Source organism: Saccopteryx leptura, chromosome 6, assembly GCF_036850995.1.
Source record: "Saccopteryx leptura isolate mSacLep1 chromosome 6, mSacLep1_pri_phased_curated, whole genome shotgun sequence".
NCBI lineage: Eukaryota > Metazoa > Chordata > Mammalia > Chiroptera > Emballonuridae > Saccopteryx > Saccopteryx leptura.
In genome coordinates, this window is record NC_089508.1 from 51,682,899 (window position 1) to 51,704,813 (window position 21,915).

Genomic DNA, 21,915 nt, shown 5'->3' on the forward strand with positions numbered 1-21,915 from the left:
TCACATCCACTGTGAAACCACCACATTTCATTACTGAAAACTGTTGCACTAGAAAAAGAGATACTCTGCTTCATGGTCCAAATGTTCCTAATGACCTGGGTGGTGAGGGGGTATGGATGTTTCAGACCCTGCCTTCTCCTCAGCAAGCCAGGCATCAACTCACTGGGCTGATTGTCCCTTGCTTATGGATTTAAAGACAAGATTGTCTTCAATATGTCAATATTTTCATATATATAAGCTCATCTTTACCAAATTATAAGATTACACTGCTCTCTGCATTCTGAAGAGTTTTCATGGAACTCTAAGAAACAAAGGACGCAGACAATGTATCAATAACTATTATGCCTGTTTTGCTTTGTGTTGATTATTACTGTTAGAGACTGTTCATGCTTTTTGCTAAAGGAATGTTAACGGATACACATTAACAAATTCAAGGCAGAAAGTTATCGAAGAGAATATAAAAGCACAATAAGCAAACACCGGAAATGTAAAAAAATAAAAAACAACCTTCACATTCCTTCTCTTCTTTTAGGTTCTAGGCAGTGGAATTAATCAGACTGTCATTTCAAGTAAAAATACTGGAAAGCAATTTTTAAGTCCAAAAGGGGCAGTTTCCTTGAACTTTAGAAGTGGATTTTAAATAGCAGCGAGCTTTTGTGTGCTTTTTGAGTTGTTCTAGGCAAAAGAGCGTGGAAACAAAGCCTTCTCGCTAGGATACCAGCCCTTTCTGATCTAATCAAGATGCCAGGAGAGAATGCAAACTGTTTGGTAAGTGGAACCAAATCTTCTTTTGGATGGGCAACAGAGAGTTAGAGCAGGAACGCCTCCTGTAGCAGACAGTGCCGGCGGGAGGAGCTGCAGCTTCTGGTAGGAGACAATGGCACATGTTTCCACAGAAATGGCTCGTGGCTCCATTCCTGCCTTTTTTCAGGAAGGGGTTCCAATGATGGAAAGGTGAGAATTCACAGAAGACTGGCAGTATTTCAGTGGTGAGATTCAAATAATTTAACAACAGGTTCTCTGCCCTAATGACCATTTTAAGTATAAAAAAAGATATACCAAAAGGTAGTTTAGGCCCCGGCCGGTTGGCTCAGCGGTAGAGCGTCGGCCTAGCGTGCGGAGGACCCGGGTTCGATTCCCGGCCAGGGCACACAGGAGAAGCGCCCATTTGCTTCTCCACCCCTCTGCCGCGCTTTCCTCTCTGTCTCTCTCTTCCCCTCCCGCAGCCAAGGCTCCATTGGAGCAAAGATGGCCCAGGTGCTGGGGATGGCTCTGTGGCTCCATTCCTGCCTTTTTTCAGGAAGGGGTTCCAATGATGGAAAGGTGAGAATTCACAGAAGACTGGCAGTATTTCAGTGGTGAGATTCAAATAATTTAACAACAGGTTCTCTGCCCTAATGACCATTTTAAGTATAAAAAAAGATATACCAAAAGGTAGTTTAGGCCCCGGCCGGTTGGCTCAGCGGTAGAGCGTCGGCCTAGCGTGCGGAGGACCCGGGTTCGATTCCCGGCCAGGGCACACAGGAGAAGCGCCCATTTGCTTCTCCACCCCTCTGCCGCGCTTTCCTCTCTGTCTCTCTCTTCCCCTCCCGCAGCCAAGGCTCCATTGGAGCAAAGATGGCCCAGGTGCTGGGGATGGCTCTGTGGCCTCTGCCTCAGGCGCTAGAGTGGCTCTGGTCGCAACATGGCGACGCCCAGGATGGGCAGAGCATCGCCCCCTGGTGGGCAGAGCGTCGCCCCTGGTGGGCGTGCCGGGTGGATCCCGGTTGGGCGCATGCGGGAGTCTGTCTGACTGTCTCTCCCTGTTTCCAGCTTCAGAAAAATGAAAGAAAAAAAAAAAAAAAAGGTAGTTTATTATTTTATTCATTTAACACTTAAATAAGAATAATAAAAGAGATACACAAAACTAGATTATGTTATAAAAAGAGTTTTAATATAGTAATACAAAATATTAAATAATATCTGACAAAAAACAATAAAACTGTTATTTAAGATATTTCTATATTGCTTCTTGATTGGCATCCTCACTTGAAATTTTCTTTGCTTTTATCTGAACATCATCAGCTATGTGATTGATCCTTAACTATCATTTTATGAAATGAATAATATTCCAAGCATAGTGCCATCAATTTTTTTTCACCCGCAAATGGAATGAACTTTACTGCGGGCACTTAGAATACGCTGTTGCACAGATGAACATTAAAAAAGAATAAGAAATGTAAATTTGTGATTTCCTCATTGGGTGGCTGCCCAGGCGTCCATCTTACAGAGAACCCTGATTACAAGTCCGTTTAAACAATCGGTTCGCTGAACTCAACAAAAAATTAGGTATTGGTTCTGCCGAACCGGTGCGAACTGACTGAATCCCACCACTGCAATGCTTTATTAGTGAGAAGTGGACATGGAAAATAATCACAGATGGACATGTGTGGAGCTGGTTGGTACTGCCAGTCCCATGGTGGACTATGTCAACAAGACCCCAAGACTCCTATAAGAAATGCAGCTATGGATGGGAGATTTGCCAGACTCTGGTCTCCTTGGAAATGTTAAAATATTTTGTAGCCTGGCCTATGGTGGTGCAATGGATAAAGCGTTGACCTGGAATGCCGAGGTCGCCAGTTTGAAAACCCTGCGCTTGCCTGGTCTAGGGACAGATGAGAGTTGATGCTTCTTGCTCCTCTCCCCTTCTCTCTCTCTCTCCTCTCTAAAATAAATAAATAAAATCTAAAAAAATTTTTTGAAATTTTTATTTTTACAGACAGCCATGCAGAATTGGGACCGTCCTTAAAAATGGAGTAACCTTGGAGAAGCTTATGAAAGAAGAGGACCCTTAAGTCTCTGGGACAGTGTCTTTCATGGGGCAGGTTTAAGGCATTTGCCTACATTAGCAAGTGCATTTCAGATCCGTATAAAGAAGGGCTGTGGGGTGAGAGTGGGGTTACAGAATTTAACAGTGACTCTTGGAGAACAAAGGGATTATACCTCCCTACCTTCTTGGATGATATTCTAGTGAAGACATGCTCTCAAAGGACACACACTCTTGGACATCAAATAGACCACTCAGGCACGGGGAAGCTATGGGGTTGCAGTCAGCTAAAGCATAACTGTAGTACATCTGTCACAGAGAATGTCACACTTGGGAGCACTTTAGACTTAGAGCAAGAAAAGACATGTCTCTCAAGAGAAAGCCTTCCCAAATTAAAGCAGTGCATCAGCATTGTGAGATCCATTGAGCAGGTAGAGACAAAGCTGTTTCACAGCCTGCTAGGAACAAGAGCCCTGATTAAAGGTCATGCCATGCTTCAAGTTTTGGTTCCTTCTGTTATTCTTTCTTTACCATTTATCTCCATGAACTTGTCTGTACTTAACTGTTACCTGTCTTCCTCCCCTCCTTCTCCCCCTCCTTCTCCCCTTCCTTCCTTCCTTCCTTCCTTCCTTCCTTCCTTCCTTCCTTCCTTCCTCCCTCCCTCCCTCCCTCCCTTCCTCCCTCCCTCCCTCCCTCCCTTCCTTCTTTCCTTCCTTCCTTCCCTATGTCCCTTTCTCCCTCCACTCCTTCCCTTCCTTTCCTTGTGTCTCTCTTTTCCTCTCCTTCCTTCCATCTTCCCTCTTGCTTTTCTTCTTGCTTTGAGATGTGTTGCACTCCCAATGTAAAGTCACTGATGCAGTAGCCACGCTGTTTCCTTCCAGTGGAGATGGCTCTCTGGCCCACACAGAGCCCAAACTTACAGCCATGGCCTAATTATTCGCCTCCTGCTCTAACTAACAGAGTCAACTATCTGGGAAATGCTCTTCTTTATTTGCAAGGTATAATCACTAATGAGGTAAATTTGAGAGTTTCTGGAACAGTTATTTAGGGGGAAATTCCAAATCTAAAACAAATAACAGGTAGCAGGATAATGACTGTGTATGTCAGTAAGTCACAGATGTGAAGCAAAATGGCAGGCCCAGTATGACCTTATAAAATTTAGAAGTAAGTGCTACAGAGGAAAATTCTAGAAAAAAAGGCATGTATTTCTAAGATAAATGTCTTTACAAAAAAAAAATTTTTTTCATGCATGTGGACAGTATATGGATGTAGGATTAAACTGGAGCCAAGGATCTTTAAATTGGATATAACCAAGATCTCCTGGTGGTAAATGGTTAAGTATTTGAGATAATCCAACATGGATAATATCTTTAGAGAATGATTTGCCTAGAAGGATAGACTACTGTATTTTTCACTCCATAAGATGCACCTGACCATAAGACACACCTACAGTTTTAAGGAAGAAAATAAGAAAAATATTCTGAACCAAATGGTGAGTTAAAATATTTAATAAAATACGGGCCCTGGCTGGTTAGCTCAGTGGTAGAGCATCGACCTGGATTGCAGGAGTCCCGGCTTTGATTCCCGGCCAGGGCACACAGGAGAAGTGCCCATCTGCTTCTCCACCCCTCTCCCTCTCCTTCCTCTCTGTCTCTCTCTTCCCCTCCCGCAGCCGAGGCTCCATTGGAGCAAAGTTGGCCCAGGGCGCTGAGGATGGCTCTATGGCCTCTGCCTGAGGCACTAGGATGGCTCTGGTTGCAACAGAGCAATGCCCCAGATGGGTGGAGCATTGCCCCCTGGTGGGCATGCTGGGTGGATCCCGGTCGGTCGCATGCGGGAGTCTGTCTGACTGCTTCCCTGTTTCCAACTTCAGAAAAATTAAAAAAAAAAAATTAATAAAATACGTATTTTTTGCTCTGTAAGACACACAGGCATTATCTCCTCCACTTTTGGGGGGAAAAAGTGCATCGTATGGAGTGAAACATACAGTAAATTACTTTTTCTTCTTGACAGAGAGAGTCAGAGAGGGACAGCTAGGGACAGACAGACAGGAAGGGAGAGAGATGAGAAACATCAATTCTTCATTGCGGCACCTTAGTTGTTCAATGATTGCTTTCTCATATGTACCTTGACAGGGGGACTACAGCAGAGCAAGTGACAACCTTGCTCAAGCTAGCGAACTTTGGGCTCAAGCCAGTGACTATGGGTCATGTTTATGATCCCACATTCAAGCCAGTGACCCCACGCTCAAGCTGGTGAGCCGGTGCTCAAGCCAGATAAGCCCGTGCTCAAGCCGGTGACCTCGGGGTTTTGAAACTGGGTCCTCCATGTCCCAGTCCGACACTCTAACCACTATGCCACTGCCTGGTCAGGGTAAACTAAATTACCTTTTTTTTTTTTTTTTTTTACAGGGACAGAGAGAGAGTCAGAGAGAGGGATAGACAGGGACAGACAGACAGGAACGGAGAGAGATGAGAAGTATCAATCATCAGTTTTTTGTTGCGAGACCTTAGTTGTTCATTGATTTTAAATCTGTAAGCTAATGTTCAGTTTCTCAAATACCAAAAGTATCCATTAATAATTAGCCTAGGCAGTGCCATTGTATGAAAAAGAAAAGTTCCTCTTGCCATTACGGCTCTAAGTGAGAGCCTTGTTCAGAGCATGAATGGAGTGACCCTCAGCGATGAGTCTTCATTATTCTCTGAAGATCAGGGATACCATCTGCTCTTTAATAGTGTTGAGGGTCTGCAATGTATTAAGCTTTGTATAGAACAGATGTCAAGAACCCAGCATGCTAAAATGTTAGAAAGATAAATACAATATTTAGAGAGATTAGCTGACTAAACAGGATTCAGGGACGCAGTATAATCACAGTCTTAATTTTAAAGCATGAGGGATCTTGAAGGTCACTTGCCTTTTACTCAATAGGCTTTTATGGATGCGAGGAAATGAGCGTCAGCCCTGAAGTCTGGTTAACCTGGAATCAAGTCCACACTTTCTCGCTGTTATGTACTCTTGGGCAAATTACATTTTGCCATGGACTGAATGTTTGTGTCCCCACAAAATTTAGATATTGAAGCACTAGTGTTCAGTGTGATGGTATTTGGAGCTGGGGGGCCTTTGAAAGGCAATTAGGTCATAAGGATGGAGGCTTCCTGATGAGATTAGTGTCTTTATAAGAAGGATAAAAGAGAGATGATCTCTCTCTCTACCGTGTAAAGATGTAGCAAGAAGAGGGCCATTTGCAAACCAGGAAGAGAACTCTCACCAGAACTGTGAGAAATGACGATTTTCTTTTATTTTAACATTTTATTTATTGATTTGAGACAGAGACATCAATTTGCTGTTCTACTTAGCTGCGCATTCATTGGTTGTTTCTTGTTTGTGGCCTGACTGGGGATCAAACCTGCAACCTTGATGTACTGGGATGATGCTCTAAGTAACTAAGCTACCTGGCTGGGGCCAGAGTTGTGAGAAATAAATGCCTGTTGTTTAGGCTACCCAATCTATGGTATTTAGTTATGGCAGCCTGAGCTGACTAATAACAAGATCTTCTCTGAACCTAAATGTTTCTCATCTGTGAAAATGAGATATCCCTATAGAGTTGCTGTGATGATCATAATATGTGTAAAGACTCTTTCACAGTGCCTCATCTAGTCTCTGTGGTTATTACCATAGATGAGGAAACTGACGCTCAGAGAGGTTAACTAACTTGCTCAAGATCACAGAGCTCGCTGTCATTCCCTGCCCTCATACCACCAATGCCCACAGCCCTAATTGTTCAGAACTTCCCATATGGCCCCTTACCAAGCTGTTCTCTCCTTGCTCAGCCTTCCTTTACCATCTCCTACACTACAGTCGACATGGCCTTGACCTGTTGTTTCTTTCTCATTTGGAAAGCAACCTGTTAAACTAGCCCCTGTGAACATGCTGATGAATCATGGTGTGGAGGGAAAGTGCTGGATTTGGAGTGAGGAGACCTGGGACCTAGTGTGTCACCAGCTCCGACTGTGGCCTTGGGAAGTCACTTCTTCCAGAGGAGTGTTAGAAAGGAAGCTCTTCCTATCAACTTACAAATCACAATAAAGGAATAGCTGTAAAGGTGATCATGGGGATATAATCCCCAAAGAATGATATTCCAGTATTTTAGGGTCTGCAAATCAAAAACAGTTCTCAGTTCATAGGGCCTAGAAACTGCATAAGCCTAAGCATCCATTAAAAGTGAGAGTCGTGGCCCTGGGCAGTTGACTCAGTGGTAGAGCATTAGCCCGGCATATGGATATCCCAGGTTCAATTCCTGGCCAGGGCACACAGGAGAAGTACCCATCTGCTTCTCCACCGCTCCCCCTCTTGCTTCTCTTTCTCTTCTCCTTCTGCAGCCCTGGCTCAATTGGAGCTGAGGATGGCTCCATGGCCTCTGCCTCAGGTGCTAAGAAGAGCTCTGTCCAGATGGGCAGAGCATCGCCCTCTAGTGGGCTGGCTGGGTGGATCCCAGTCAAGGTGCATGTGAGAGTGTCTCTGCCTCCCCTCCTCTCACTGAATTTAAAAAAAAAGTGAAAGTCGGAACCCTTAACCTTTATAAAGAGAATAAAAGGCAAAAATAGAGAACACTTTGAGTGGTGACATATAAAGGAAGAGAAATGAGTGCACAGGCCACTCAGATCAGCAGCAATTTTCTAGGGATAATTTCTGAAATTGCTTTGAAAGGTATCTTTATTCAAATGAGTCTTCCTGAAACAGTTTCTGAGGAGAAAATATCCCCACCCTTGGATGCATTCTTATGGAACAAAAACACTCAATGGATCCAATTCTGGTTGAAGATCAAACAGGACAAAATCAGAAAGATTCTTTAAATAGATGGAGTATATTTTCAGTCAAATGTGAAATTTCCTTTTCTAGAGAAACATTTCATTTTACTGTTGCATTTATTTCATCTTTTCTGCTACCCTTCTAATATTCCCTGAGAGAATGTGACATAGTTAAGGACCACTTGGGAAAATTTTGACTGATGGGTGGATCCTGCTAGGGATAAGTACAGGGAACTGGACAGGATGGGCATCAAAAGCAGCCTGGATTCCCAATTTCCCGAGAAAAGTCACATTAGTATTTTCTCTATAGGTAAAAGAAAAGGAGAAGCTTCCAAAAAACCTCTATTGAGTGTCGGCCTGGCATGCAGGAGTCCCGGGTTTGATTCTCGGCCAGGGCACACAGGAGAAGTGCCCATCTGCTTCTCCACCCCTCCCCCTCTCCTTCCTCTCTGTCTCTCTCCTCCCGCAGCCAAGGCTCCATTGGAGCAAAGTTGGCCCCGGGTGCTGAGGATGGCTCCATGGCCTCTGCCTCAGGTGCTAGAGTGGCTCTGGTTGTGACAGAGCAATATCCCAGATGGGCAGAGCATCGCCCCCTGGTGGGCGTGCCGGGTGGATCCCAGTTGGGCGCATGCAGGAGTCTGTCTGACTGCCTCCCCATTTCCAACTTCAGAAAAATACAAAAAACAAAAAACAAACAAAAAACCCCCTCTATTAACACCAAAGTAAAGTTTGACACAACAACTTTCCTGGGGAAAATTGTGTGTAGAGAAAGTCCATTGATGACAGCTCACTGAAGAACACGTGCAGCATTTTCATAATACCACACCTTTGCATGGCCTTTATTCCTACACTATGTATTCTGTTTTATTTTAATTCATAGTACTTGTCACAACCTGCCATTATACTAAAAATGTTTGTTTTCTACCTCCTTCACTAGACTATAAGTCCCACAAGGGCAAAGACTTGGTTTGTTTCTGTTTATTGCTGTATCCCCAGAACCTAGGACATTGCCTGGTACATGGTAAAAACTCAATAAATACTAGTTGAGTGAATGAAGGAATAAATGAATAGTAAATTTTAAGCTCAGAGCCACTTGGGTTGGGTTTAGAGCACAAAACTGTTCTATGATCCTACAAGTTATTGGCAAACTCACAACTTGAGTTTTGGAGCACTAATATAATAGAAAGTTTGGCTACTTGAACCTGAAAATGTCCATACCTTTTGATCAAGGAGTTCTACCACTAAGATTTAGTTTAAATACAAAGATTTATGTGCAAATGTGAAAAATGTTCATGGCAGTTTTATTTACAACAGAGGAAAACTGGAAATTATTTTTATCACTTATTAATAATATGACATTGATAATTTAATGTCAATAGGATTATGACTAAGAAAATTATGGTATATCTTTCAGACAGAATATTACATGGTCATTAAAATATTTTATGAAGAGTTTTAAACATATATGTAAAGACTTTGATAAATAAGTGAAAAGAGTAAAATCACAGTTGAATACATAGTTTGATAACAACCAAGGGACATGCCAAATGCTTAAATAACATGGTATTATGGAAAATTCTTTTCATGTATATTTTGGCATTTTTTCTCTTTTCTGAACTTTCCAAATTTTCTATGAGTAATAAGGTGATAATTTTATCAATGAAAAATATAAGTTAAAAAGTATAGATTTTATTTTGTGGCTTACTGATAATTTAACCTTTTTTTCTGATGTCAAAAAGTAAAATTGTTAATTACATATAATAAAAATGTACTGTTAGAGATGCTATAAAGAGATGTAAAAATAATTTTATAAATTTTTTTCTTGTCAATTCCTTCATGACATAAGAAATATTTTGCAAATAAAACTGTAATTTTAATTCAAATGTTTCATGTCAACAATACATAGGTGAGGAAGGCGATTTTTAATAAATTAGAGAAGATAGAGAATAGTTAGAATAGTTTAAAGAAAGTTCACAATTTTCCTCTTGTTTTCATATTTTTTTTTCCTCTTCTTACATTAAGATGAAAAATTAAATGAGGTTTCATGAGAGAAAGTGAATCTAAAAGAGAAAAAAATTCCCTTGGACTTTTAAAAAAATCTCATCTTCTATCTCTAGGTTGAAGAGCTCTAATTCTTGTCAAAGTCTGACCTCATTGTCTCTTTTTCCTTTTTTTACTGAATTTATTGGGGTGACACTGGTTAACAAAATTATACAGGTTTCAGGTGCCCAGTTCTACAGAACATTTCTGTACACTGTAGTGTGTGTTCATCACCCCCAGTGAAGTCTCCCCCAGCACCGTCTGCTCCCTCTGTACTTGCCTCCACCTCACCCCACTTTCCCCTGGCAATCTCCACACTGTTCTGTGTCCATGAGTTTTCTCTTTAAAAGTTTTTCTTTTTCATTCAATCCCTCCACCCCCCAACCCCCAACCCCCACAACAGCTGTCAGCCTGCTCTTTGTCTATGAGTCCATTTCTGTTTTGCTTGTTAGTTTATTTTGTTCATTAGATTCCACATATGAGTGAAATCATATGGTACTTGTCCTTTAGGACAAGAAAGGAGACTAGATTATTCTGGAATCACAAATCCGACTGGGGAGGTACTCTGCACTCTTAAAGGAGAAGGCTTACTTCTCTACTACATATATTAAAGCCTAAACTGCTGTTGGATGTTACCTAGTGGTTTCATATATATATATATATATGTATGTATGTATGTATGTGTGTGTGTGTGTGTGTGTGTGTGTGTGTGTGTGTGTGTATATATATATATATATATATATATGCCTGGAACTCTTTGTTCAAAAACAATATAATTTGACAGTAAGTAGGTGAAGCAGTTAACACAGAGGCTGTGGGTGTGAGGGGCAGAGGCCCACCTGCTGGGAACTTCTGTTTTCTCCTCACCCTGTGGGAACTGGGGTGAGCCTTGTAGGGGTGTGGAAGCTCCTTCAAACACTGCTCAGGTCTAATCTCCTTACGCAGACAGGGTGAAACGAGACTAGATGGGGGTGATAGGTTCAATGTCATACATGTTGCTTGATTAAAATATTCAACTAACTTACCTATAGAATAATTGTAGTTTTCTAACAAGAGGTTAAAGAGTACATGTTTGGAAAATACTAAAGAATCTGAGAATGTGACAAATGACTAAGATAAGCAGGACCCCAAATTTGATGTTAAAATGTCATCACCCAAACCTGTTCTTTTTTATACTAAAGGAAATTTTACAGCAGAGGTAGGGTTTAGGAACGAGAATTTTATTTATTTCTTTATTCCTTCTTTTATTTGGAAAAAGTTTTGAAAATGCAGAAAACTATAGAGATTAATATAAAAACACTACCATGGATGCATGTAAGTTAATCTTTTGTTGTCTTTGGTTAAGATGCATACATATCTCTGTGGGTCATCAATAAAAGAACGTAAGCTACAGAGTTAGCACCTTTAAACCAGAGAAAGCTCCATGAAGATGACTTATGCTGTACTACGAGGTCTTCATATTAGATAACGCAAATGTCATATATATACCGTATTTCCCCATGTAATAAGAAGCAACACTTTGGGGAAAATTTGGGGTCTAAAAACTAGGTGCGTCTTATACAGTGGTTATAGATTTTTTTAACTTGCATTTCCCACTTTTTCAAGCTTGTTTTTGTGCTCATTGTTGTAGATAAATAAAACTTGAGTTCAATAACTTTATGTAATACATTTTTTTCCCCAAATTTCAGGCCCCCAAATTAAGGTGCGTTTTATACATGGGAGCATCTTATACATGGGGAAATATGGTATATATGTATGGGTGTGTGTGTGTGTATATATAAATATATATATCTTAAGCAGACAAAAAATATATAAATTTTAATATCTAAAAAATATTACATTTAATATATTTATAAAAATTTATAAGATAAAATTTAAATGTATTTAAATTATCTATATACATTTAAATAAAATTATTTATATACATATATACTTAAATAAGAGAACCTCATCATATACAATTGACATCCTCTCTCTATTCCTTTTTAGCCTATTTCCAGAAGCAAACACACTCGTAAATTTAACCTAGACCCTTATGTCCAAGAAATATATGTTTGCTTATTTTACCCATAAAATAGACTTTATTATCAAAATATTAATTAAAATTAAGTGAATCTTAATATAGTTGAAAATATGACTGCCCTGAATAATAAAAAGATTTGCTGAGAGAGGCAAATTTTTCTTTCCTTTTCTTTTTTTTATTCAGTGAGAGGAGGGGAGCAGGGAGACAGACTCCCACATACATCCAGAACAGGATCCACCCGGCAAGCCCCCTAAGGGGCAATGCTCTGCCCATCTGGGGCATTGCTCTGTTGCTTAGCATCCGAGTAACGCCTGAGGCTGAGGCCATGGAGCCATCCTCAGCACCCAGGGCCAACTCGCTCCAATTGAGCCATGGCTGAAGGAGTAGAAGAGAAAGAAAGAGAGAGAGAGAAGTGTGGGTGGTGGAGAAGCAGATGGTTGCTTCTCCTGTGTGTCCTGACCAGAAAGTGAACCCAGGACTTCCATGTGCTGGGTGGACACTCTACCACTGAACCAACTGGCCAGGGCGAAGAGAGGCAAATTTTCGCAACTTCAAACCTTTAAACTAGATTTCTGAAAATAAAGGCCTCAGATGTCTTGAAATTACTACAAACTCTACTCCAGTTGATTATTTTATTCCTTGGATCCTTGTGCAGAGCCTGGCTGACTCAAATTTATCATTCAACTTCTTGAGTTTTGATTATTTGCCTAACTGATCTAGAAGACAGAAAAGGCTGTTAAAGTCAGAGCCAAAAAAGCAGATATGAGAGCACAGGTGACACCCACTTTCCTGACATTGAAGGGAAGAATTTAAAAAGACAGCAGAAATTGGTTATATGTATACATAATATTGGAGAGGCAATGTTAAATTACATTGGGAAGGCAGAGATAATATCTTTTAGAAAGATTTCCACTGACAATGATTGAGATTTTTAAAAAATTGCTAATGCTTTGGGGCTCTGGCAGCCACACAGTTCAGTTTTGTACTCTGGCTCGGTCACTTACTAGTTGAATGACCTTCAGCTCTCTGTATCCAGGTCCTCCCAGTAAAATGGGAATAATAATAGTACCTCCTGCATAGAGATGTGGAAACGAGGCATTCCATGTGAAGCCTTAGGAACAGTGCCCTAACTGCGTAGGAAGAGTTGATAACTTGGGATGAGGAGAGGTCACAAACTCTGGAACTTCACTGTGTCATCTGCATCTGCTATAACCCCTTATCAGCTGCATGGGCCTGGGGACAATGACAGCACAGAGGTTTGGTGGCTGCTGTGAGCATTCAGTGGCTATGAAAGGTGCTTAGTGTTCCGCTCTGAGAACATGTTCAATCAACAGTAAATGTTGTAAATATTCCAGGTAAATAATGCCTTAGTATTCCCAAAGCACATCCTGTTTGTGAATGCAGAAGCAAGCTCACAATTTCCTCACAGCAAGAAGTCAAGGGAAGCTGGAGGAAGGATCTAATTGCATTGATTAGTGCATCCAGGAGCAATTTGTCTAGGTTCAGGACTGCACACAATCATGGCCAGAAAGGTGGTGGTCTGGAGGAGTCACAGCTCTTCAGGATTATAAGGATACCCCAAAAGTGGGCTTTTTTTTTTCCTGTATTTTTCTGAAGCCGGAAACGGGGAGAGACAGTCAGACAGACTCCTGCATGCGCCCGACCGGGATCCACCCGGCACGCCCACCAGGGGGCGACGCTCTGCCCACCAGGGGGCGATGCTCTGCCTCTCTGTTGCGACCAGAGCCACTCTAGCGCCTGGGGCAGAGGCCGAGGAGCCATCCCCAGCGCCCGGGCCATCTTTGCTCCAGTGGAGCCTCGGCTGCGGGAGGGGAAGAGAGAGACAGAGAGGAAGGAGTGGGGGAGGGGTGGAGAAGTAGATGGGCGCTTCTCCTGTGTGCCCTGGCCAGGAATCGAACCCGGGACTTCTGCACGCCAGGCTGACGCTCTACCACTGAGCCAACCGGCCAGGGCCAAAAGTGGGCTTTTTTTTTTCCTTGAAAGGGGTGGCTAAACTCCCTCTGAAATTCACACTGATAGGATCACTGAGAAAGGGAGGCCCAGAAGACGCTCTTAAAAATAGATCAGTGAATTATGATATGAGTGCTTTAGTTCCAAAGCAGTTCCACACATAACATAAACTTCTCCAAGCCTCACAGGAGTCCTACAAGAATGGTGGTGTCACTCCCACTTGTCGGGTGAAAGAGAGGCACGAAGAATCTAAGTGCCTCTCATAGTAACGGGAGAACCCAGCTCTCTGGTGCTTCCAGTTTAGGACGTCTATTATCCATGCCTGGCCCTGGGGAATGTTCCTGAGAATGTTCCTGGCTGGCATGTACTAGCTGTATTGTGGAGGCTATTTCATTTTTTCAAATTGTTTCCTTATTTATTTTAATTTAGCTCTAAACCCATACTCTTACCTATTACATCATATATGCAGTGTGTGTGTGTATGAATGTACACATATATGCATACACAGGCTGGGACCACTGATTTTTCTCTACATTTTATTTCATTTTAAGTGTACTTTTAAAAGCTAAAAATCTTAGGTTGAGGTTAAAGACTGATGTGATTCAGCGCAATTTTGAGTATGCGAAATAGCATTTTTTGGACTGAAGCCTGAGAAGTAATTCAGTTCTAACAGAGGAAAAAAATGTTTTTTCCACTTTAAATGAATCTTTTTCCCCCCCTGAAAACATGGTGTAATTTCTTTTATAAAAGAAGAGTGGAAGAGCTCTTATTACCACTCCAGCTGTCAAACCTGCCTCCCATACTTTTGCCCTGCAGCAAAAAGAAGGGACATCAGGTGACAGACCCCAAATTTCAACTAGTCACACAAATTACAGACCTTCTTCTCCTGATGTCCTCTTGAACTTTTGCCTTTCCCCTACAATGAAGAATGAGACACAGCTTAAATCAAAATGACTCTCATGGGCAATTTTACAAAACAAATAAGAAGGCACAGTGAGCCGCCCCACCCCCACCTCCCCAGCTTTCCCCGCTGGGCCGGCCTGTTCCCTCTTTCCACGCAGGCAGGAGCCAATAATCAGAAAGACCTTTCCCACTCAGGACAATGGTGCTCTGCTTGCCAAAGGCCCTGTTTGCTTTGAAGAAAGAGTTTGACAAAGTAAATATTTACAAAAACAACTCTAACCAGATGCCAAGTCCCACTTATAGGGGACCCGTGGAGAAATATTTATAAGAAAGGGCTCCTCAGTGCGACACCACACAGCCCAGTACTGATCCGAAGTCTGTTCTGGCTCCTGTCGCGAGACCAGGCACATTACAGTCTTTCTCTTAGCCTTTTCACTCCCATGCTAGGGCACCTTTCACAGAGCGTATGAATAATTACATTTTATTGGAGAGTCAGTTCAGAAACGTACCAATTTGGGACCACAGGAAGGAATCTTTAACTATTACTGCTTCTAGCATTGGGAAAAAGCTTCGTGAAGTCAATAGGAAATTAAAGGCAGGCTTAATTAGCCCACAGAAAATGTTATAATAAAAAAAATTTTAAGCTTTTAATTAAGCTTACTGCTTAAAACCTCATCTTTGTATTTATTACCTGTAGATCTATTATCTGTAAAACTGGGGGACCTGAGAGCTGAACACGGTGAGAATTGAAACAGGTGCCCGTCTGTTCCCATTATGCACATTAGCCCATGGCCTTCGCACAGCCTGTTAAACAGCTGAATTTGAAACAATAATGGTGCAGGCCAAACGCTAGCCCGAAGGCCTGTCTGTCTTGGGATTTGGCCATTTACATTGATTTTTTTAACCCACATTTTTCATGAAACACAAATATTTGCCATGGCAACTGGGGTGTCACATGACATGCAGCTACATAAACAGCTTGGAAATCTCCTAAGAGGAAACGGCCCACCAGGGCTGCAAATACAGTGAAAACATCTTCAGGAGTGGGCGTTAAAAGATGAAGGTCTGGGAAGACCAGGTAACCATCTACTACGTAGACACGGGGATTAATTTCTTCTGTGCCACTCTCTAATTTCTCTCTTTTCTTTTCCTCCTCCTCCTCCTTCTTCTTCTTTTTTTAATGGGAGCAGCTGTAAACACAACCACATAGGGTAAGCCCAGAAAAAGACACTGCCAGCTGTCTCCTTTCTATGGTGAAAAGTTCCAATTATCACAAGTCTGTCTGTGGCTCATAAACATAAGAAAGCAGGCTACAAAAGCCCAGCACCTTTAAGCCAGGAGAATCTTTGTGATGATGCCTGTGTTATACCGGGAGGTCCCAATGTTAGAGAATATAAAACTTCTCCTCCTTCCTCATTAAGGTATTTGCAAAATTGGAGAGCTTGCTTTTTTATCCTTTGCTTAAAGACAAGTGAAATACAGCAAAACCTCCCCGTAACATATGCTATGCAGCACAAATTTGGATATAAAGCAATAGCTATTGTATGCCAGGCTCCTGGACTCTTAGCCAGCTAGCAGAATAGGTTGACCCAACCATTTAGTTCATCTCACAATAATTTGACAGGGCCGATAATGTCATGGTAGAGTTTACCTGTACAACAATCCCCACTTTGTAAAATCAAATGCATCTCAGAAACAGCTGAAGTAGTAGTATTCATTTCTATGTGAAAGGTCTAATGCTGTAACATATGTGTATTACCAAAAATCTCACTGAGACTATTACATATAAAAACAATTTTCTCCCATTAGCTGGGAATATGAATACCTTTGATCTTTGCTGCTTGGAAGAGACTTCCACGTCCTCTGGAATTGGCTGTGGTTTCCGAGTTCCTGCAGTGAATGGAGGTGGCACAAAGTTACCTCTTTCAGAAAGGTAGGCTGAGTCATTGGGTTGATGCTACTGGGTTTGCACTTTTAAAGTCAAATGGCTCTGTCACCCACTGACTGTTCACTCTCAGTATTTCTTGTATCAATTCAATGGAACATTTGTGATCATTGTCTTCAGAAGGAAAGCAGAGAGCGCAGGAAGACAACAGTTCCATCAGAATATGAGGTTGGCTCGCGTTCAGTGAACTGCCCAGGCGAAAAAGCACACTGTACAAGCAGGCAAAGTAGAGAGTACTATTTGCCTTATAAAATTTTTCCCTGTGGCTCTGGCTGGTTGGCTCAGTGGTAGAGCGTTGGCCCAGCATGTGGAGTCCCGGGTTCAATTCCCAGCCAGGGCACACAGGAAAAACGCCTATCTGCTTCTTCACCCTTCCCCCCTCTCCTTCTTCTCTGTCTCTCTCTTCCCCTCCCACAGTCAAGGCTCCATTGGAGCAAAGTTGGCTCAGGAGCTGAGGATGGTTCTGTGGCCTCCACCTCAGGCGCTAGAATGGCTCTGGGCAACGGAGCAACGCCCCAGATGGGCAGAGCATCGCCCCCTGGTGGGCATGCCAGGTGGATTCCTGTCCAGTGCATGCGGGAGTCTGTCTGACTGCCTCTCTACTAATAACTTTGAAAAAATACAAAAAAAAAAAAAGTTTCATTGTAAGATTTCTTTAAATAGCTAAGTACACTTAAAAGGTAAATTAATATAACTATGTATAATGGACTAGTCTATTGTGTAGTCATTAAAAATGATTCTAAAGAATTTAAGTGGCTTGGGGAAATAATACAAATACAGTAAATTTCAAAATTAATTAAATCTCTAAGCAACAAACTTTAGAGAACACATCTAGTCCATAGCATCTAATTCATGGGTAGCATGAAGGCCCACATGCTATACAATTCTTGGGAAAGAAATCACATCCCTTCTGTTGTCGGGTGGCAAATAGAACTGTCCAATCCAAAAGCCCAAGTCTGATGTTGCTAGGGGAGAAAAATCCTTACACTAATCGTTTTAAAAAAGAGAACAAATACTTTATTTAAATAGTTAATTGAGTCAAAAAGTGAGGCTTCCTTTAACTCGCTTCCTTATCCACCCCTCTTCTGTAAATTTTTAGCAACAATCTTAGAAAGAACTCATGGTCATCCATCAAATGCAGCACATCAGTAAACGATTTAGAACCCCTCACCTTGGGGACTCAGTTTTCTCATGCTGCCTCAAGTGGCCTGCAAGGAATATCTTCCGCCATCTCTTTAAAAATAGCAGGAATTCCAGTCTTATCACTGAATTTTACCAACGCCAGTTTTATCACTTTTCTGGTTTCCCTGGCTTCCAGTGAGCCTCCCTAACTATGAGACTCTCCACTACTTTCTCTGAATCTGGGCAGTTGGCAATAGTGTATGAAGACTCCATTTATTATTATTATTATTATTATTATTATTATTATTATTATTTTAAAAGACTTTATTAGAGAGAGAGAGAGAGAGAAGGAAGCATCAACTCCCATATGAGCCTTGACCAGGCAGGCCCAGGGTTTCGAACCAGCAGCGACCTCAGCCTTCCAGGTCTATGCTTTATGAACTGCGCCACCACAGGTCAGGCTTGAAGACTTCACTTTCAGCCTACAGGTGTTAGCCTTGACCTCTCTGCTTTTCTGCCCTGAGGTCCACTTGGACAAGGTCCTTCCACTTCTGAAGGCCAGTCCACACCCTGCACCCAGACCACTCTGAATCCACAAAGTTACCCATAAAGCTTATTGTTCCTATATCTGCAGTCTCAGTTCTCTTTAATTTTCAGGTTCTTGCAGCCAAGTGAAATTTATGGTTAAATTCCTCTACTGAGACAAAATAGCTGACAAAATTTCAAGCAGGCATACTTTTAAAAGTAAGATGTTAATAAAATGTAGTAGGATAAAGACCTAAAAGATTTGCCTGACCTGTGGTGGCACAGTGGATAGAGCATGGTCCTAGAAATGCTGAGGTTGCCGGTTTGAAACCCTGGGCTTGCAAGGTCTGGCACATATGAAAAGCAACCAATGAACAACTAAAGTGAAGCAACTATAAATTGATACTTCTTGCTCCCTGCTCCCTCTCTTTATAAAATTAATAAATAAAATCTTTTTTAAAAGATCTGAAAGATTTGTAATTTCACATAGATAATCTGTAATTAATGGTATCTCAAATTAAAAAAAAATTTTTTTCTTAGTCACCTGCAAAAATTCTGTCACTAAATTATAACTTCATTTAGCTTTAGATTTTAAGTCCCACATGTATTTGAAGAATGTGTCTGCATCTTCAACAAAATTGTATCCTAAAGTACTTCCAGTTTTGCTGTTCAATTTCCCTTCTGGAAAAGTCTGTAAGATAAATTTTGCCTGAGTTAATGTCAGAAGGAAAAACTCATCTTCCTGGTCACTTATATGCTTCTGTGGCAGTTATTGATATGTGCCTGTCAAGTAGCCATTCCTTTTTTCCTTGCTGATTTTATAACCCTAGTTTTTTCAGGGTAACAATATGCCCAGCACCTAGGGTTGCTAGTTTAGCAAAAGAATTTTAAAGGACATATACTTAAATTTTAATTTTAGATAAACAACGAATAACATTTTAGTATAAGTAGGCCCTAAATATTAAATACATTTAATATGCAACTGAGAAAGAATTTTCATCAATGTCTTAGACCAAGCATAAATGATCATACTAAGTATATAATATAAGTCTGTCCCAAATCCTAACCCTATCCCTGGACATTCACTTTTTCAGCCTTTCTTGTACCTAACACGTGACCAGTGAGTTGTACGGGGAAGCCCATCTAGGGGCTTCCACTATTTTCTCTTCTTCCTGCCTGGGATGTGTACATTAGGGTCTAGATCTGCAGGACACCCCTTAGAACAAGAGGGGCAAGCATGATACTTTAGCCTGTTACTTTTTTTTTTTTTTTTCATTTTTTCTGAAGCTGGAAACGGGGATAGACAGTCAGACAGACTCCCGCATGCGCCCGACCGGGATCCACCCGGCACGCCCACCAGGGGCGGTGCTCTGCCCCCCAGGGGGCGATGCTCTGCCCATCCTGGGCGTCGCCATATTGCGACCAGAGCCACTCTAGCGCCTGAGGCAGAGGCCACAGAGCCATGCCCAGCGCCCGGGCCATCTTTGCTCCAATGGAGCCTTGGCTGCGGGAGGGGAAGAGAGAGACAGAGAGGAAAGCGCGGCGGAGGGGTGGAGAAGCAAATGGGCGCTTCTCCTATGTGCCCTGGCCGGGAATCGAACCCGGGTCCTCCGCACGCTAGGCCGACGCTCTACCGCTGAGCCAACCGGCCAGGGCAGCCTGTTACTTTTAACAGGCTAAAGACTGAAGCAGAAAGAGAGTAGTTAACAACTCTGTTGATTGGGATCGCCAGCCCTACACTGCCTACTTCCTGACTTCGTATGTGTGAGGCCAGAGAACCTCACTGTTTTAAGCCACTGGTAGTTAGGGTCCGTGGTGGGATTCAGCCAGTTCACACCAGTTCGTTAGAACTGACACCTAATTTTTTGTTGAGTTCGGCAAACCGGTTGTTAAAATGTCACTTGTAATCAGGATTCTTTCTCAGGTGGACACCTGGGCAGCCACCCAATGTGGAAATCACAAATTTACATTTCTTACTTTTATTTTTAATGTTCATCTGTGCAGCAGTGTATTCTAAGCACCCATAGTGATGTTCATTCTGTCCATAGGTGAAAAAATTTGCAAGTGAGGACACCAATCAAGAAGTAAAATAGGCCCTGGCCGATTGGCTCAGTGGTAGAGCGTGGGCCTGGTGTGCAGAAGTCCCGGGTTCGATTCCCGGCCAGGGCACACAGGAGAAGCACCCATCTGCTTCTCCACCCCTCCCCCTCTCCTTCCTCTCTGTCTCTCTCTTCCCCTCCCGCAGCGAGGCTCCATTGGAACAAAGATGGCCCGGGCCCTGGGGATGGCTCCTTGGCCTCTGCCCCAGGCGCTAGAGTGGCTCTGGTCGCAACAGAGCGACGCCCCGGAGGGGCAGAGCATCACCCCCTGGTGGGCAGAGCATCACCCCCTGGTGGGCGTACCGGGTGGATCCCGGTCAGGCGCATGCGGGAGTCTGTCTGTCTCTCCCCGCTTTCAGCTTCAGAAAAATACAAAAAAAAAAAAAAAAAAGAGGTAAAATAGAAATATCTTAAATAACAGTTTTATTATTTTTTGTCAGGTATTATTTAGTACTTTTTCATTAATATTTTTAAACTCTTATAATCTAGTTTTCTGTACCTCTTTTTTAAGTATTAAATGCAGGAATGCACCTCTTATTTAAGTATTAAATGCATGAAATAAACGACTTTTTGGTGTATCTTTTTTTATACTTAAAACGGTCATTAGGGCAGAGAACCAGTTGTTACATTATTTGAATCCCACCACTGCTTAGTGTTGCTGGTATCTGCAGTCCCATGCATTCCTGGCTGGTCCCCTGCCTCCCGCCATTCTCTGCCTTCCTGCATGTGTTTGTTCAATAGTAGCCATCCTTGAACTGCCTCTGCTTTTAATAGAGAGACAGAATGCTTCTAAAAGTTTCTCTACTAAGAATGGTGTTTGCTCTGGGGTTTTGGGTGAAAACAATAATCAGGTTCAGAATATTCTCTTTTACTTCTACTCTGCCCAGAGGTTTTTACTTTTATTTTTTTTTCTTTTCATTTTTCTGAAGTTGGAAACAGGGAGAGACAGTCAGACAGACTCCCGCATGCGCCCCACGGGATCCACCCGGCACGCCCACCAGGGGGCGATGCTCTGCCCATCCTGGGCGTCGCCATGTTGCGACCAGAGCCTTTATCATTAATGTGAATTATATTGAATGATTTTTTTCATTTTGGCATGTATTAGGGTGGTTGTTGGGCTTTTCTCTTTTGATTTGTTATTATGGTGAATTATATTACTAGATATTTCTAATAGTCAATCTTCCTCAGTACTTTGATCATGATGAATTAAAATACTGTTAACTTTTATTTAGAATGTTCGCCTCTAGTTCCTGAAATTAATCTCTCTCTATTTTTTCTTGCATGGTCTTTGTCCAGTTTTGGTATCAAATTTCTATACTGCCTTCCTACAATCAGCTGGTAAGCTTTCCTTCTTTCCTCTTTCTGTAGAATAGTATAAGGTAAGAATGACCTGATCCTTTAAAGTTGGTAAATCTTGCCTAGAGAAGGTCTGGAGCCTCTTGTCCTCCAGTATATTTGTATGTGCTGCGTGTGTGCACCTGTCCATGTGTGTGTTTAAAACAGAGAGATGTTTTTGACTACCAATTCAAATTATCTGATGGAATTGTTTTCTTTCAGTTTCTTATTTTTCTTGAGTTAATTTTGACAATTTAGAGTTTTCTAGGAAAATTTTCATTTCATAAAAAAAAATATATTGGCATAAAGTTACCATACTATGATTTTAAAACGATTAT

The 21,915-nt window shown here is 41.9% G+C and overlaps 1 protein-coding gene across 1 annotated transcript in view; it reads right to left on the reverse strand.

Annotated features, from left to right (window-relative positions):
* IQCH (IQ motif containing H) overlaps positions 1-21,915 on the reverse strand; it is a 249,284-nt gene that overhangs the window by 117,568 nt on the left and 109,801 nt on the right. The window contains exons 7-8 of the mRNA XM_066343622.1: positions 16,377-16,441; positions 14,526-14,564 (exon numbers count right to left, since the gene is read on the reverse strand). Coding sequence (XP_066199719.1) covers positions 14,526-14,564; positions 16,377-16,441 — 104 coding nt within the window. The remainder of the gene's footprint in view (positions 1-14,525; positions 14,565-16,376; positions 16,442-21,915) is intronic.